Source organism: Lissotriton vulgaris, chromosome 3_1 (assembly GCF_964263255.1).
Source record: "Lissotriton vulgaris chromosome 3_1, aLisVul1.2, whole genome shotgun sequence".
NCBI lineage: Eukaryota > Metazoa > Chordata > Amphibia > Caudata > Salamandridae > Lissotriton > Lissotriton vulgaris.
Window position 1 is genome coordinate 179257125 of NC_141689.1, and position 17980 is coordinate 179275104.

A 17980-nucleotide genomic window follows, 5' to 3' on the forward strand; every position below is an offset into this window, starting at 1 on the left:
GGAGGGTGCCAGGGAATAATTAACGGCCACGCAGTTACAGCCCCCTAAACATAATCTACATAACAAAATGAATAACTGTGGGTCAACTGTGTGTCTAGATGTGTCGAGATGACTCAAGGTGTACTCTTGGTGTGTTAGTAGAGCACACAACAGGATATCACACTGTTTGGGAAGATATCCATCAGTTACTCTTCCTGTACCGCCCTTTCATCATTTGAACCACTTCCCAAAGTGGAGAATCTTTGTTGTTGCCACCTGTTGTGGGAATGGCTACTGTTGTAAAGTTAAGGGTTTAAAGGTGGAATGGTATTTGTAACTGAAAGCAGTGCAAGAAAGGATTGTGAAAACAGATGAAAAAGTGCTCTATGATAAAATTGAATAGTGAACGCAAAAATAATTTATTCTGGTGCCGTCCACTTCCAAGACTAAAACCAATTCAGTGCAAAATTGCCAGTAAGTAAACCGAATAGTCACTGGCCCGATGTAATGGTCAACATGTTTCTGCGGTAATTTAAAGATCCCAATGTATCTCCCGCTTCTTCAGGACCTATGTCTTTTACTACTGCTCCATAGTGAAATAAAAAAATATTTTGATACAGATATCACCTGTTCAAACCTGGTAGTCCTCCTCTAACGCAAGAGGAACGTGCCTCTCCTCGCCTGGCAACAGCTCAGGAAGATAGTGCACCGCTCTGCCCGTCGGTACACTCTGCAGCCGTGGAATGGATCACTTGACCGGAGTAACCAGGGTCTGCAATATTCATCCGAGTCATCAATAAAAAAAACTAATTCACGTATTCAAATCGTAAGGCGGTATATCTTGGTTCTCCGCCTTATATTAAAAACGTGACCGCATCATCACTGGGTTTTATTTTAGTTGTATGCTTCCTCCATCCAGAGGAGAACCACTGGTTATTACAGTAGTGATCAACGAGAAGGTAAGTGGTGAACAGTGCTTTAGTGAAGGTGAAGCTAAGTGGTGATGTTAAAAAATCTTGTTTAAAAATTATTGATTTTGAATAAGAATTGTTGCCACCAGGAGTGAGAAGGGAGGATCAGAGTATGATGGAGGAGAGGATATGATTTCATTATAATCTGGAGGGAGGGAATGGTAGTGGTTATTTAGGTTTACAAGACGAACTGGATTCAAACAGGGAATAAAGCATGATTCCTTTTTAGGACTCGTCTAGGCAGCACGTGCGCTGTCTCTCCAAAACATGCTGTATTCAGGATATGGGCGTAAAGCTTAGCCCACTTTCCGCTCATCTTTTTAATTGACTCCTGTCCTAGTCCTTTGTAAATGGCGGCTTTTCATTGGTCAATTGGCTTAGTAGTCCCTCCTTAGTACCGCCTTGTCTCGTATTGTAACCGCCCATGAGGACACCCTGTGTTACATGTGTTGTTACTCCTTAGGTTTTATTTACAGCCTCAAGGCACTATTTTCTTAAAAGGCTTCAGGCAAGACACACATATTGGTCGATAGCTAGGTGGGCAGTGGTTACTTCGCTCACAAGAACATCTCACATTTATACGAGAGAGTCTATAAATTTCCCTTCATCAGCTCCACACAGAGTACAAGCTAATCCAAATTTTTTTTTTTTAACATACTTTATTATCGACTGCAAAGTTGACATTGGTATTAACAAGGTCATGCCATATGAACATTCTTTTTTTTGGTTTACATCCTGCCCCCCATTACACGGTAATCATAACAATATCTCATGTGCGATACCAGAAAAATTGCTAAAAGGTAAACAGAGCATCAAAGGCATGGCTCAACATATCGCTTGAAGGGTGTTTCAAGACAATTTGGATAAGAATGTATTAAGTTCCATTTTACATAAGTAACCAAAAAAACAAGAAATATAGAAAACCCTCAACCCAAACCCTCCCTAACCCATCCTCTCCCACTCCTGGTCATTCCGTTATCAACAATCATACTACTACTGGGGAGATTCCGATGGTTGTCAGACTATAGGGTATGTACAGCTAATACAATGCATCCGCTTGTCGCTGAAAGGGCCCTAAACTGAGAAGGACCTGCAGGGTCGTGCTTGTCATTGGGACACCGTCACCTGTGAAGGGACTAAGTCGAGCACCACTAGGGCGATCAGCATGGCTTCCCACTCAACGCTATAGGATGTTTCCGTAGTCCCCTCTCCTCCTCCCTCCAGAAGGCCGCTCCCCCTGCCCGTCCCCACTGCACTAAGTCCCCCTGCCATGTAGCCACCATGGGGGATTTTCATCTCATCGTTATGACCCTGATCGCTAAAATGAGTGCAAGGTCCAGAAATTTCAGCTGGACTTTCTGTTTTCCTGACCGTCTACGCAGTCCCACAAGGCAAAATAGGGCCTCATCAGAGACCGGCAGCTGTGTCACAGCAGTGAGTGCTCGGCGAACTTCGGCCCAATATCCCTGCAGTCGTGGGCGGACCACATCACGTGGATAAAGTCAGCTTCATCCCCTCTACAGCGAGGGCAGCTATGGGGGAGTCCGGAAACATATGGTGTATTTTCTTGGGGGTGAGATATGATCTGTGGAGCACCATTGCCTGGATAAATTTGAGCATTTCATGACACTCTTTTGGTATGTTCTAGTATGGCCTTCCACGCCTTGTCTGTCAATTCGGTTTCATAGTCCTCTGCCCAGCGTGTTCGGAGGGTCATGAGCGGAATCGCAGCATGTGCCCTTATCCCCATGTACAGCCACCGCACAAGGTGTCCCCTAGGTCCCATGTAATTTAATAGGTGTACAAGTTTGTGTTGTGTAGGTTTGAGTCTTTGTGGTGCCCATGCGGTCCTAATATAATGTGCCACCGTAGCGTGTAACAGATAAAGGCGTGGGGGAGCACCAGTAATCCGCGTGAAGGAGTCGTGATCCAGCAAGGCATCATCACCAAAAAAGGCTCCCACGTCCTCTATCCCACTATCCACCCAATTCTGGAGTCTGTGCCATGTGAGTCTACCTTGTGGTGTAGGAATACCTAATAAAGGAATGTTCGCTGCGTAGGGTGGCACCGTAGACATGTAAGAAAAGGCTTTCTTCCAGCACATTAAGACAGTTCTTAATAAAGGGGGACAGTCCGGGGTTATCCGGGTCTTGGGCAGCAGTAAAGAATGGAGTTCCCCGCGGTCACATTGTTCCACAGTGAAGCCGATCTCATGTAAATTCCTACCCGCAGTCCAATAAGAAAGCCACTGAAGTTGGCTAGCGTAGTAGTATCCCCGGAAATCAGAGGCCCCCAAACCGCCTGACGTCGTCTCAAGTTGGAGTTTTCGGAGGCTAATCCATCTCCGGCCAGTTCCCCAGATAAGATTGATCAAGATAGTGTTCAGTGTATTAAAGATAGTTTGAGGGAGGATAACCGGTAAATTCACAAAATAGTATAGAAGGCGAGGGAGCATAACCATCTTTGAGATGGCAATTCTGCCCATGACCGATAGGAGCAGAGAGGTCTAGAACCAAACACTACTGCGGAGTCGTGTTATGGCCCGTTGGATATTGTCATCTATCTGGTCTTCCGGTGTCCTATACACCTGTATACCCAAGTATTTAAATGTGGTAGGGGCAACTGGAATTGGGTATGTGCCAAATCTTATGTGGGTAAGATGTGGCGCCTCCCGAAAGAAGAAACCAACCGACTTTTCAGGGTTTATCGCTAGACCTGATAAAAGCTCGAACTTAGCAAATATGGTGGAGAGCGAGTTGTGATCCGCTGTTAGGTCGCGCAGATATAACAAGATGTCATCCGCTTAGACAGATAGCAGGTAGGTGTCCCATCTATAGTGATGCCCATGCGATCAGCGGTTCTCCGGAGAGCCAGGGCCAGGGGTTCGAGAGCCAGCACGAACAACAAAGGGTACAAGGGGCAACCCTGCCTTGTGCCTCTATGCACCATGTATCGTTCCGAGATACACCGGACAGTGCGAGCCCTAGCTGTAGGAGATGTGTATAGTAAGCGGACCCACTTAAGAAAGTTATCTGGGAAGCCAAATCGTTTCAAGGACTCAAACATAAATGCCCAGGATAAGGAGTCAAATGCTTGTTTAAGGTCGAGTGCTATACACCCCGCTCGGGGAAGCTCACGTGAGGTGGGCGTCATTATAAAATGTAGTCTACGAGTATTCAGCGACGTGCTACGATTAGGGAGGAATCAACATTGATCCGAGTGTAGGAGTGTGGGAAGGTGGGATTGTATACGATTGGCAAGCACTTTACTAAGAATCATATATTCGGTTGAAAGCAAGGAGAGGGCCCTGTAGTTGGTCATTTCCAGCATGTCTCGGCCAGGCTTAGGTATAGAGGTAACAAGCGCTTGCATGGTGGAGACCGATAGGTGGCCAATATCAAATGCTACCTTGTAGACTGGCTCTAGTACTGGCACTAGGAGTTCCGACTAGATTAGATATATACACACATGCACACGCACACACGCACATGCACACGCACACACGCACATGCACACACGCGCACACACGCGCGCACGGGTAACATTTGCCTGTCACTAGGAGCATCAGCCCAGGAACTCCTGGACTGCAAAGTGCCTCCACTAGCAAACACGATTAACCCTGAGCGCGTCTTATTGTATTACCTCTCCATTGGCTCTCTTTGCTCCGGGGCAGAGCGGGTTGGAAGGATCATTGCGCAGGACATGCTCTTGAGGTGGTTTCTCAAGCTGACCTTGCCATGGCCTTTTCATCCGGTGCGCAGACACCAGCACCCATTCGTCCCGCAGTGGATTATAACGCACATGCTGGTGCTCTAGAAATTGAGGGTAAGGAGAAAAGAAAAAGGTATCACCACCTTCATCCGCTAATACTTAGGAAGTAACATTAAATATAGAGGTAAGTAAATCTTTATTCGGTTTTAAAAAAATAAAACCATAAAAGCGCATACCATCACATATGCATACAGCAAATAAATATATATATATACACGATGACCGATAAATAGTAAAATTATTAAAATCGATAAACAATTATACCAAAATTGATGAAACAAGGTCAAAATATTACTTTGCTGTGATTAGAAGTACAAAATGGGCTTAAAATAGAGGGCATTCAGCCAACACTATTCCAAGTGCAAGGCACAGTGCAAAAAAATGGAAAACCATTAAATAAATATTCTTGCTTGGGTGGAGGCAGCGGTGTAGTGTGGGTTGCCAGTGCCTGGGGCACGGCACTTTTCTTTTTACATTTTGTGCCCCTAAGAATGCCCCTGCGTCCCTAAGAATTTAGGGCCCGGGGCAACCGCCCCTGTGGCCTTGGCCACGCTATGCCACTGAGTGTTGGGTAATTAACTATTTTGGATTCTGGGGAGTAATCGAACATACAGCACAAACCACGAAGCAAATGGTGTCTCAGAACAACGCATAGGGACTCTTCACACTGCTTAATACATGGGAAACATTTGGTTCAGACATCAAGTCTCGAAGTTTAGGATGGACAAGCAGGGGCGGATTGGCACTGTGGGCACTCGGGCATGGGCCAAAGGGCCGGTGTCTCCGTGCACTCTGTGGGCCGGTTTTCCCCCCCTTTACCAGTCCACAGAGAGCACTGACAGGGAGAGGAAAGCAGCTTCCCTGTGCGGCCGGCCGTTCAGCTATGATCAGCTGTGGCCTCTCCTTGATCCCCTGCCCTACAATGCAATCATGCTGATGGTGGGCTGGGGAGGGGTGATTGGGTGCCAGAATCGGCCTTCCAGGGGGCCAGGTGTTGCTCAGGCCTTTGAGACATTTTCACCTCTGCCCCCCTGTGGCCCACGCAGCCCAGAAATAGTGCTTGCATTAGTCCTCGCCCATAGCCATTCTCATTCAGGGCATAGTGGGTGAGGAAGAATGGGCCTCACTAAGGGGGGCAGGTGATGTGGGGAACTCAGACCATCTTCACCTCAGCCTCCCCCCCCCCACCCCTATGGATGGCCCAGAAGCTGTGTTTTTTGCTTAGCCCCTCTTCTGCCACGCCATTGCCCTGAGGCAGTGAAGGGCTGGGGAGTGCTGAGTAATTTATAAATAGCTGGGGCCTCGCTGTTTTCAGGTGCTCCTGCGCTGGAGGGCTGGAGAATAATTTTTTCATAGAAAGGGGCCTCGCTGTTTTCAGGTGCTCCTGTGCTGGAGGGCTGAGGAATATTTTTGTAATAGAAAGGGGCCTGGCTGTTTTTCAGGTGTTCAGCTTGTAGGACATTGTCACCTTGGCCCTGTGTCCTTCCCAAGAACAATATCCTCCCACTTACATTCCTTGTGTGTTTCATGTAAGGGCACGCCCACGAATGTGGGCCATGCCCCGCGAAGGTGGGCCACGCCCCGCAAATCTGGGCCACACCCTGTAAATGTGGGCCACTTTTTCATCAGTGCCCGGGCCAAATTGTGATCCCTATCCAACCCTGTGGACAATGCCTTTCATTCGCAACTACTGAAGTAAGTGGAAGCGGCGAGAAGAAGAGAAACCGACTTCCAAAAAGCCTCAGTGCCACAATGGGCAGTAAAACTGAGGGACAGCCACGAAAGAGGCCATAGAATTTACCTGTGGGTAAATGTACCTTCCTACACCTAAGAACAGCTACTGTCTTCCCTAACCCAGGCTCTTAAGACATTGGTATGTGGAATTTTTTAACCAAATGCTTATTCTTGCATGAAGAGAGATTTAACATTGGAAGGCACGCTTGCTTTTCCAAGATTGTTACTTCACGTGAGGAATAGTTATAAAAGCCCTCAGAAAACGCAAAACAAGGATACCCAAAGAAAAACGAAATGCTCTTATTATTATTAATTAGCATTTGCTAAGCGCATGGCTACCCTTAGGCGAGCTAGCAACAACATGCAGAAGGAGGCTCGATGGTGAAGGCAAATTCTGGAAGAGCCAAGTCTTCAGCTGCTTCCGGAATGAGAGGTGGCGGGCAGTTGAGCGCAGCTGGATGGGGAGGGAGTTCCATAGTCTGGCGGCATTGTAGGAGAAAGTGCGGCCCCCTGAACAGGCTCTCTTAAGTTTGGGTACCGCTGCTAAAAACATGCTGGCTCACCAGAGGCATCTTGAAGGTCAGTGAAAGGCCATGAGAGAATGGTTTATCTTTGGGCCGATCCCCCAGAGCGTTTTAGGTGCTATGCACAATGATTTAAACCTTATCCATTCGTTTATTGGGAGCCAGTGCTGTTTTTTTAGTGCTGGCTTGGCCGAATGCAATAAGAGGTGTGATGGAGCAGCCTAGTTGCGCAGTTCTGTACCACCTACAATTTCCTTGTGGTGGACTTTGTGGTGCCAAGGTAGAGGGAATTCCCGTAGTCCAGGCGGGAGCGTACCAGCACCTGGCCCATCACGCTTCGAGCTGGAGTGGGAGCATTTTTCGCAACATTCTGATAATACCAAAACAGGAGGCGGCTAACTTGACTGCTTGGTAGTTGAAATTAAGGGACTTATCCACCAGGTCTCCCAAACTTTTGATTTGAACTTTGGTGGCTAGGGAAGTAGGACAATGGTATTAATCAATTGAATCTATGCCCGTTATCGGATATCAAAACAACATAGTTTGACTTATTCCGAACTATTCTGAGGCCTAAATACTGAGCCGCATTACTACAGCTAGTAGAACACATGAACTACACTCCAGGACAAGATTTATCCCTTAGTCTGCACGCATGCTTATTTCTCGCAGACTATGTTCTTATATTATTTGTTGGGGGGGGGCTGTTGTCCATCTTGAACCTGAAGTGTTCTCCCAAGCGGATTCTTCTATACCTGGTCCCATCCTTGAAGAAGTTGCTATTATTATACATGTCGCCTTGAACATTGCAAAGCACTCTGGTACCCACAAGGGTCATGTTCGAGCTATATAAAACGTTATCAATAGGGGGAGAAAGCTTTACTTAAGCAACAACCACAGTCCTGGTCAGGGTGAACAAGTCATTAAAGTAGATTGTGCTTATTCCGCTGGTAGCTTGGCACAAAAGCAGTCAGGTTTAACTAAGAGGCATTGTGTCAAGTATTTATGTAGCACATAAATAGCAAAAAAGAGAGAGAAAAAACGCAAGAAAAATCCCAAAACAATTCAGAAAAATAGAGTACAACCGGAGCCATGCTATTTTAAATTTCAGAAGCAAAATATTTTAAATTTTGAAGTATGCAGAACACCTAAAAGACCAAAACTCCAACTCACAGGCATTTGGCCTGGTTAATCCAGCTGAAAATGTTTGCTTTTCAAAGTCCGGCACGAAGAGTCCACAACTACAGGATTTCTCCTTTAAAGTGCACTCTGATGCCAGCCTAGAGTCCAGGACCCGGGGGAGAGGGGTGACCTCTTGGGGATCAGGAACTCACTCTAGCAGAGGTCCAGGCAGGTCCAGTTGCAGCAGGTCCAGTTGGGCAGTTGCTGGGAGGCTTAGGTTTGGCAAAAGATGACTTTTGCCAGGTCAAAACTGCACTATAGTCTGCAGTGGCAGACCTGAAATAAGTTTCAAAGGGCTATGTAAGTAGGTGGCACAAGCACTGCCACAGGCCCTTGGTACATGTAGTACCATGTACTAGGGTCTTAAATGAAATATGCCAATTTGATGCAAGCCAACTGTACCATGTTTTAAGGACAGAGCACAAGCACTTTGGCACGGATAAGCAGTGGTAAAGTGTACAAAGTCATAATGCCAACAAAAACAAAATTAAGAAAACATAAGGGTAAATGGAAAAGGTTTGAAGGAAGCCCACACCAAGTGTGACAGGTATAATAATAACGCAGTTAAGAAAAGCAACTTTGTGTGTGATTTGGGTCCGTGTTGAGGATGCTTGCACTGATGGGGCCGTGCGCCCGAGTGCTACTGTTCATAGCCCCTGTACAGCATGTGGAGGCCACGGTGAAAACTGAGGACAGTTGCACTAATGGAGCCGTCCGCCTGAGGGCGGCTGTTTGTAAAACCCGTATGCCAGGTGGGGGCTGTAGTGAAGATGAAGGGCCTTCGCCCTGGTGCAAATCTGTGACCAGAAGCGGGATGTCACCCAGAGCAGTGTTGTGACCGGCAGGGGAAATTGCCCCGAGTGCACTGTTCATGGCCCCCTGTATGCCAGGTGGGGGCTGTGGGTTTTGGTGAAGAGAGAGAGGGCAGTCACCATAGATATAGCGAGTTACAACCGGTGGGAGCAGAGCATCGTTCACTCTCCCGAAGCCAGAAACATTCAATACCTGCCGCCGAATTCAGGAAGACGTATGGTATGATCTTGAGTGCTACATGAGCGCCGCCACCTCAGCCTCACCATCCTAACTTCTGCTTGCGGCTAGGACGCTGACATGCACTCGGGTCTGGAAACCACAGCAGGCGCGGGCACGACGGATTCCAACTGCTCTGGCTGCCAACATCAGTGTTGCAGATTTTCTGCAAGAGAAAGTTTGGGCACAGCTGACTTCTGCCTCTACCACTGGGGTCACCCCAGTCAAAGCACTCAGAGGGAGGGAAGCCAGATCTAAACTCGAGCCTAATTGGTTCTTAAAATGTTCTGCTGGATTAGATTTGGCTGAGAGGAGAAATACGAAAGGGGATGTTCAACTAATAAGGGACAGTGTGGCAGCCAAACAGTTAGTGCAGAAATTATTGCATGATCGGAAGAAGAAGGTCAAAGACACTCATTTTGCTATCAATGATTGGGTGCTTATTAAAACCCTGTTTAGAGTGAGCAAAGGAGAGCCCACATGTTCCCTTCCTGTACGTATTGTGAGAGTCAGCAGGCCTTCTGTTTTACTTAAAGGGAAAGGATTGTGGAATAAGGACAATGTGGTTTGCTTAAATAAACAGCAACTTGACATTGTTAGGCGTGGCTATCACGACCGGGAAGGAGTTGAAGACTCTACTCTGAGTTGTGATCTTGAAACTGTGACTGAGCAAACAACCCAAACACCGAGTATTGTTGGTAGTGATGGTGGAAGCGGCGCTGTGGTCATTTCTCAAAACAATGGTGTTGGCACTAAACTTCTACTGCGCAAAATGAGATGGACACAAGGACTTGGTTTCTCGCAGCCAGCGATCTATCAAATTGCCCTCGAACCTTCGTGACCATATTTTCACGTAATCTATTCTTTATAAGGGAGGGGGTGATGTGGTATTATGGCATTCTCGAGTCACTGCTCGAGTGCTCGTGCATGGTATTATAGCATTCTCCAGTCACTGCTCGTGCATGGTATGATGGCATTCTCGCGTCAATGCTTGTGCATGGTATAGTGACATTCTCATGTCACTGCTCGGCTCGTGCATGGTATAATGACATTGTCCTGTCACTGCTCGTGCATGGCATTATGGCATTCTCGTGTCACTGCTCGTGCATGGTATAATGACATTCTCATGTCACTGCTCGTGCATGGTATAATGACATTGTCCTGTCACTGCTCGTGCATGGCATTATGGCATTCGCGTGTCACTGCTCGTGCATGGTATTATGGCACTCTCCCGTCACTGCTCGTGCATGGTATTATGGCATTCTCGTGTCACTGCTCGTGCATGGTATAATGACATTCTCAGGTCACTGCTCGTGCATGGTATAATGACATTGTCCTGTCACTGCTCGTGCATGGCATTATGGCATGCTCATGTCACTGCTCGTGCATGGTATTATGGCATACTCCTGTCACTGCTCGTGCATGGTATTATGGCATTCTCGTGTCACTGCTCGTGCATGGTATTATTGCATTCTCGTGTCACTGCTCGAGTGCTCGTGCATGGTATTATGGCATTCTCCAGTCACTGCTCGTGCATGGTATTATGGCATTCTCGTGTCACTGCTCGAGTGCTCGTGCATGGCATTATGGCATTCTCATGTCACTGCTCGTGCATGGTATGATGGCATTCTCGTGTCACTGCTCGTGCATGGTATTATGGCACTCTCGCGTCACTGCTCGTGCATGGTATTATGGCATTCTCCAGTCACTGCTCGTGCATGGTATGATGGCATTCTCATGTCACTGCTCGTGCATGGTATTATGGCATTCTCATGTCACTGCTCGTGCATGGTATGATGGTATTCTCACGTCACTGCTCGTGCATGGCATTATGGCATTCTCATGTCACTGCTCGTGCATGGTATTATGGCATTCTCCAGTCACTGCTCGTGCATGGTATGATGGCATTCTCGTGTCACTGCTCGTGCATAGCATTATGGCATTCTCATGTCACTGCTCGTGCATGGTATAATGACATTGTCCTGTCACTGCTCGTGCATGGTATTATGGCATTCTCGTGTCACTGCTCTTGCATGGTATTGTGGCATTCTCGTGTCACAGCTCGTGCATGGTATAATGACATTGTCCTGTCATTGCTCGTGTATAGCATTATGGCATTCTCATGTCACTGCTTGTGCATGGTATAATGACATTGTCCTGTCACTGTTCGAGTGCATGGTATTATGGCATTCTCGCGTCACTGCTCGTGCATGGTATTATGGCACTCTCCCGTCACTGCTCGTGCATGGTATAATGACATTGTCCTGTCACTGCTCGTGCATGGTATTATGGCATTCTCGTGTCACTGCTCGTGCATGGTATTATGGCACTCTCCCGTCACTGCTCGTGCATGGTATTATGGCATTCTTCAGTCACTGCTCGTGCATGGCATTCTCATGTCACTGCTCGTGCATGGTATAATGACATTGTCCTGTCACTGCTCGTGCATGGTATTATGGCATTCTCGTGTCACTGCTCGTGCATGGTATGATGGCATTCTCGTGTCACTGCTCGTGCATGGTATTGTGGCATTCTCGTGTCACAGCTCGTGCATGGTATAATGACATTCTCATGTCACTGCTCGTGCATGGCATTATGGCATTCTCATGTCACTGCTCGTGCATGGTATAATTACATTGTCCCGTCACTGCTCGTGCATGGTATTATGGCATTCTCCAGTCACTGCTCGTGCATGGCATTATGGCATTCTCATGTCACTGCTCGTGCATGGTATAATGACATTGTCCTGTCACTGCTCGTGCATGGTATTATGGCATTCTCGTGCCACTGCTCGTGCATGGTATTATGGCATTCTCCAGTCACTGCTCGTGCATGGTATGATGGCATTCTCGTGTCACTGCTCGTGCATGGTACTGTGGCATTCTCGTGTCACAGCTCGTGCATGGTATAATGACATTGTCCTGTCACTGCTCGAGTGCATGGTACTATGGCATTCTCGTGTCACTGCTCGTGCATGGTATTATGGCACTCTCGCGTCACTGCTCGTGCATGGCATTATGGCATTCTCATGTCACTGCTCGTGCATGGTATAATGACATTGTCTTGTCACTGCTCGTGCATGGTATTATGGCATTCTCGTGTCACTGTTCGTGCATGGTATTGTGGCATTCTCGTGTCACAGCTCGTGCATGGTATAATGACATTGTCCTGTCACTGCTCGTGCATGGCATTATGGCATTCTCATGTCACTGCTCGTGCATGGTATAATGACATTGTCCTGTCACTGCTCGTGCATGGCATTATGGCATTCTCACGTCACTGCTCGTGCATGGTATTATGGCATTCTCGTGTCACTGCTCGTGCATGGTATGATGGCATTCTCGTGTCACTGCTCGTGCATGGTATTATGGCATTCTCATGTCACTGCTCGTGCATGGTATAATGACATTGTCCGGTCACTGCTCGTGCATGGTATTATGGCATTCTCGTGTCACTGCTCGTGCATGGTATTATGGCACTCTCCCGTCACTGCTCGTGCATGGTATTATGGCATTCTTCAGTCACTGCTCGTGCATGGCATTATGGCATTCTCATGTCACTGCTCGTGCATGGTATAATGACATTGTCCTGTCACTGCTCGTGCATGGTATTATGGCATTCTCGTGTCACTGCTCGTGCATGGTATTATGACATTCTCGTGTCACTGCTCATGCATGGTATTATGGCATTCTCGTGTCACTGCTCGAGTGCTCGTGCATGGTATTAATGCATTATCTGGTCACTGCTCGTGCATGGTATTATGGCATTCTCGTGTCACTGCTCGTGCATGGTATTATGGCACTCGCGCGTCACTGCTCGTGCATGGTATAATGGCATTGTCCTGTCACTGCTCGTGCATGGTATTATGGCATTCTCCAGTCACTGCTCGTGCATGGCATTATGGCATTCTCATGTCACTGCTCGTGCATGGTATAATGACATTGTCCTGTCACTGCTCGTGCATGGTATTATGGCATTCTCATGTCACTGCTCGTGCATGGTATGATGGCATTCTCGTGTCACTGCTCGTGCATGGTATTGTGGCATTCTCGTGTCACAGCTCGTGCATGGTATAATGACATTCTCATGTCACTGCTCGTGCATGGCATTATGGCATTCTCATGTCACTGCTCGTGCATGGTATAATGACATTGTCCTGTCACTGCTCGTGCATGGTATTATGGCATTCTCCAGTCACTGCTCGTGCATGGCATTATGGCATTCTCATGTCACTGCTCGTGCATGGTATTATGGCATTCTCGTGCCACTGCTCGGGCATGGTATTATGGCATTCTCCAGTCACTGCTCGTGCATGGTATGATGGCATTCTCGTGTCACTGCTCGTGCATGGTATTGTGGTATTCTCGTGTCACAGCTCGTGCATGGTATAATGACATTGTCCTGTCACTGCTCGTGCATGGCATTATGGCATTCTCATGTCACTGCTCGTGCATGGTATAATGACATTGTCCTGTCACTGCTCGTGCATGGTATTATGACATTCTCGTGTCACTGCTCGTGCATGGTATTATGGCATTCTCGTGTCACTGCTCATGCATGGTATTATGGCATTCTCGTGTCACTGCTCGAGTGCTCGTGCATGGTATTACGGCATTCTCCAGTCACTGCTCGTGCATGGTATGATGGCATTCTCGTGTCACCACTCGTGCATGGTATTGTGGCATTCTCGTGTCACAGCTCGTGCATGGTATAATGACATTGTCCTGTCACTGCTCGTGCATGGCATTATGGCATTCTCATGTCACTGCTCGTGCATGGTATAATGACATTGTCCTGTCACTGCTCGTGCATGGTATTATGGCATTCTCGTGTCACTGCTCGTGCATGGTATTATGGCACTCTCCCGTCACTGCTCGTGCATGGTATTATGGCATTCTTCAGTCACTGCTCGTGCATGGCATAATGGCATTCTCATGTCACTGGTCGTGCATGGTATAATGACATTGTCCTGTCACTGCTCGTGCATGGTATTATGGCATTCTCGTGTCACTGCTCGTGCATGGTATTATGGCATTCTCGTGTCACTGCTCGAGTGATCGTGCATGGTATTATGGCATTCTGGTGTCACTGCTCGTGCATGGTATTATGGCATTCTCGTGTCACTGCTCGAGTGCTCGTGCATGGTATTAATGCATTATCTGGTCACTGCTCGTGCATGGTATTATGGCATTCTCGTGTCACTGCTCGTGCATGGTATTATGGCACTCTCGCGTCACTGCTCGTGCATGGTATTATGGCATTCTCCAGTCACTGCTCGTGCATGGCATTCTCATGTCACTGCTCGTGCATGGTATTATGGCATTCTCGTGTCACTGCTCGTGCATGGTATTATGGCATTCTCGTGTCACTGCTCGAGTGCTCGTGCATGGTATTATGGCATTCTCCAGTCACTGCTCGTGCATGGTATGATGGCATTCACGTGTCACTGCTCGTGCATGGTATTATGGTATTCTCGTGTCACTGCTCGTGCATGGTATTATGGCATTCTCCAGTCACTGCTCGTGCATGGTATTATGGCATTCTCGTGTCACTGCTCGTGCATGGTATTATGGCATTCTCGTGTCACTGCTCGTGCATGGTATGGCATTCTCGTGTCACTGCTCGAGTGCTCGTGCATGGTATTATGGCATTCTCGTGTCACTGCTCGTGCATGGTATTATGGCATTCTCGTGTCACTGCTCGAGTGCTCGTGCATGGTATTAATGCATTATCTTGTTACTGCTCGTGCATGGTATTATGGCATTCTCGTGTCACTGCTCGTGCATGGTATTATGGCATTCTCGTGTCACTGCTCGTGCATGGTATTATGGCATTCTCGTGTCACTGCTCGAGTGCTCGTGCATGGTATTAATGCATTCTCGTGTCACTGCTTGTGCATGGTATTATGGCATTCTCCGGTCACTGCTCGTGCATGGTATTAATGCATTCTTGTGTCACTGCTCGTGCATGGTATTAATGCACTATTGTGTCAATGCTCGTGCATGGTATTATGGCATTCTCCTGTCATTGCTCGTGCACTGATTAGGTTTAAATTATATTCCATGTTCTACACTGTATTGTGACTCTTGGTTGCGAGTGCCCATCCGGTACCAGGGCCTCTGGTCAGTCAGTTGCCTGCCGATCTAGACTGGACGAGAGCTTGACGTGGTGGGTCTTAAAAAGGAATAAACTACTAAAGAAAATTTGCCTTTTGCTGTGTCCGGATTCTTTACTCTTTTACCACAGTAAACAAAAGCTGAAAAGTCATGTTACAACTAAATACATAGAACGTCCTATTTAGTATCAAGTCGAGGCCTTTGCAAAGGTATAAAAACAAAATATGGCCGGTATCTTGGAAAGGTGCAGGCCTACATACAACATTTTACAAAACCCCCTCATAAAATAAAATAAGTGACTAGTCACTGTGATCCAAGTGCTTTCGATCTCGGTGGACACAAAGGGGGTGGGGCTGCTTTTCATGGAGATTATACATAATTGCAGACAATGGTATTGGCGGGTTTCTCGCCTAAAAAAGTCATATGAAGACATGCCTCATGTGAAAACGTCAGGTAACATACCAGCAGGAGCCAGGTTCGAGCAGGAAACATATTTCTGGGCAGTTTTCCTATCAGACATTTTCTGTTGAAACTATCCTCAGCTTACCAAAAACTGTGCAGAACTCACATAACAGGAAATGGAATAAAAAGTGCTCAGTTTGCCAAACTGTACAGAAATTCAGCGAGACTTCACCCGTGTAATAACAATTTCACCCGAGACCAGGCACACTGCCCCTAGTTTTATTTTCAGCTGCCCTTTCTCTTTTAACTAGAATGATGACGCCATAACAGAAAGGGGTCGGACGCTTTCAAGAACAGAATACCATGAATGGAGAAATATTATGCATCTGGAAAGAAAATGTATTTGCCCAGACTATATCTCAGAAGCAGAACAAAAACAATGCAGACGCTAGTACTTTTTTCACTTCCCTAACACTGCTGGGAAGCGGAAGTACAAACCTATCTTCGTCAGTTTTAATTCCTCATTTATATGAAACAAAAACATGGGGTTCTAGCAGAAAGTGGGTGCTGTGGTTACAATGCTTTGCTTCTGCTTGGCTACAGAGCTTCCAGCTGAGTCCACAATGTTGTGTTGGCTTCAGTGAGTCTCGGTACTGGAGCACCGAATGCTAGTCTACGCTAAACTCGAAGATAAGTCATAGAGGACCAGCGAGGACATATTAATAAGATAATGCTGCTAACCTCAAGGCTTATGACTAAAGTCTGTCCCTGCAAAAATAAAGGAAGCAGCAAAGCCCAGAGGGTGCACAAAAACAGCAGTCATCAAAAGGAGAAAATTGTACAATAATGATAGAAATCTGCAAAACTGTTGAAGAAAATATTGTAAACTAAATCTCAAACACAAAATGACGCCAACCCAAACAAGCATTGGCAAAGCCGATCAGTCTTACCTTTGGGACCTACTGGCTTGGTCAATGGTTTTTAAATATGCTGTGCAGTATCCTCAATAAAAAAAATGCGTCATTTTGAAGGTGCACGCATCACACATGCATGTAATTTATTTTCCTTTGTATATGCCAATACAACTCTGATAGGCAAGTGAAAAGATAGAAAATGTAGAGAGGAAGCAACAGAGGTGTGAAACGAACAAGAGGAGCTAGTACGGACTGTAGAAACACAGGGGTCCGGACGCAAAACAGAGCGCACGAGTGAGGAGAAACGAAACCCATGCTAACGAATAAGAAGCAGGCACATGAGTGACAATGAAGCCAGTAAGCAATGCCCCGATTACTTACCGGTAATCTTCATTACACCGAGTTAGTCTTCCTCGCCACATGACTTACAAAGTGAGCTTCAGCTCCACACCAGAACCCTCCAAAGCAAAAAAGCGTCAGCTTCCCATGCCTCCCATCCCTTCCTAATATGGCCGACCTATGACAACCCTGACCTCTATAAGAGGCGGGCCGGCCCAACCCATCAGCCAGAAACTACCAAGCAGAAACATGAAGCCGATAGCCAGACAGGGAGGGAGGGATGGGAACTCATGTGGCGAGGAAGACTAACTCGGTGTAATGAAGATTACCGGTAAGTAACCGGGGCATTACCACCTCGTTAGTCTTCCTCGCCACATGACTTACAAAAGGACATTGTCACCGGGTGAATTGATCGAGTCAATTTCAATTTTATTAACAAAGTATATAGGGTGTTTAACTAGGAGAGGTGTGGTGCAGCGGCCAGGGCAGCAGCTGACTTCGGAGCAGAGGGTCCACGGTTTGATCCCAGGGTCCGGCGGCAGCTCAGCTAAGCACCGTGTGACTCTCGGCAATAGCTTACTTAAGTTCCACTGTGGCCCCCAGCGCCTAGAGACCCGTAAGGGTGAATAGTTCGCACTTTACAAATACGATTTACATTTTATTTTTAACTTATTTTCTTTAAAGGGTACATGTCTGGTCAAGCAAGTGAGAAAGCTTTGTGGGACCGGGTGAGAAAATACCTATGAGCCTCTATTCTGTTGCTATCTTAAAGCACCGGGGCAGGGTCACTGGTTGAGACTTGATACATTTACTTGAGCATTGGCAGTTCTGATAGAGGGATTAAGGAAACATCAATTTAAAATGGTGCTTTTTTTAAAGCGCTTTGGGCAAGTAGCATTCATCAAAACATGGTAGGATTTCTAGTTATGTTGGGAAAGTAGATTTGCCTTTCTTCAAGGAATGCAAGGAGACTGTGGTAGATGGTGTACTATAATGTGCTCAAGATATGTTGGGATTTCAAC

The 17980-nt window shown here is 46.9% G+C and overlaps 1 protein-coding gene across 2 annotated transcripts in view; it reads right to left on the bottom strand.

The window, feature by feature from the left end:
• Positions 1-17980, bottom strand: part of GALT (galactose-1-phosphate uridylyltransferase) — a 138558-nt gene that overhangs the window by 106269 nt on the left and 14309 nt on the right. Inside the window, exons 1-2 of one of the 2 annotated variants that reach the window (XM_086960269.1) lie at positions 9164-9375; positions 4593-4762 (exon numbers count right to left, since the gene is read on the bottom strand). In XM_086960269.1, the coding sequence (XP_086816395.1) occupies positions 4593-4700 (108 nt within the window). In that variant the 5' untranslated portion in view covers positions 4701-4762; positions 9164-9375. Of the gene's footprint in view, positions 1-4592; positions 4763-9163; positions 9376-17980 lie in introns of those variants that run through there. The other variant, XM_086960268.1, reaches the window with a different exon arrangement.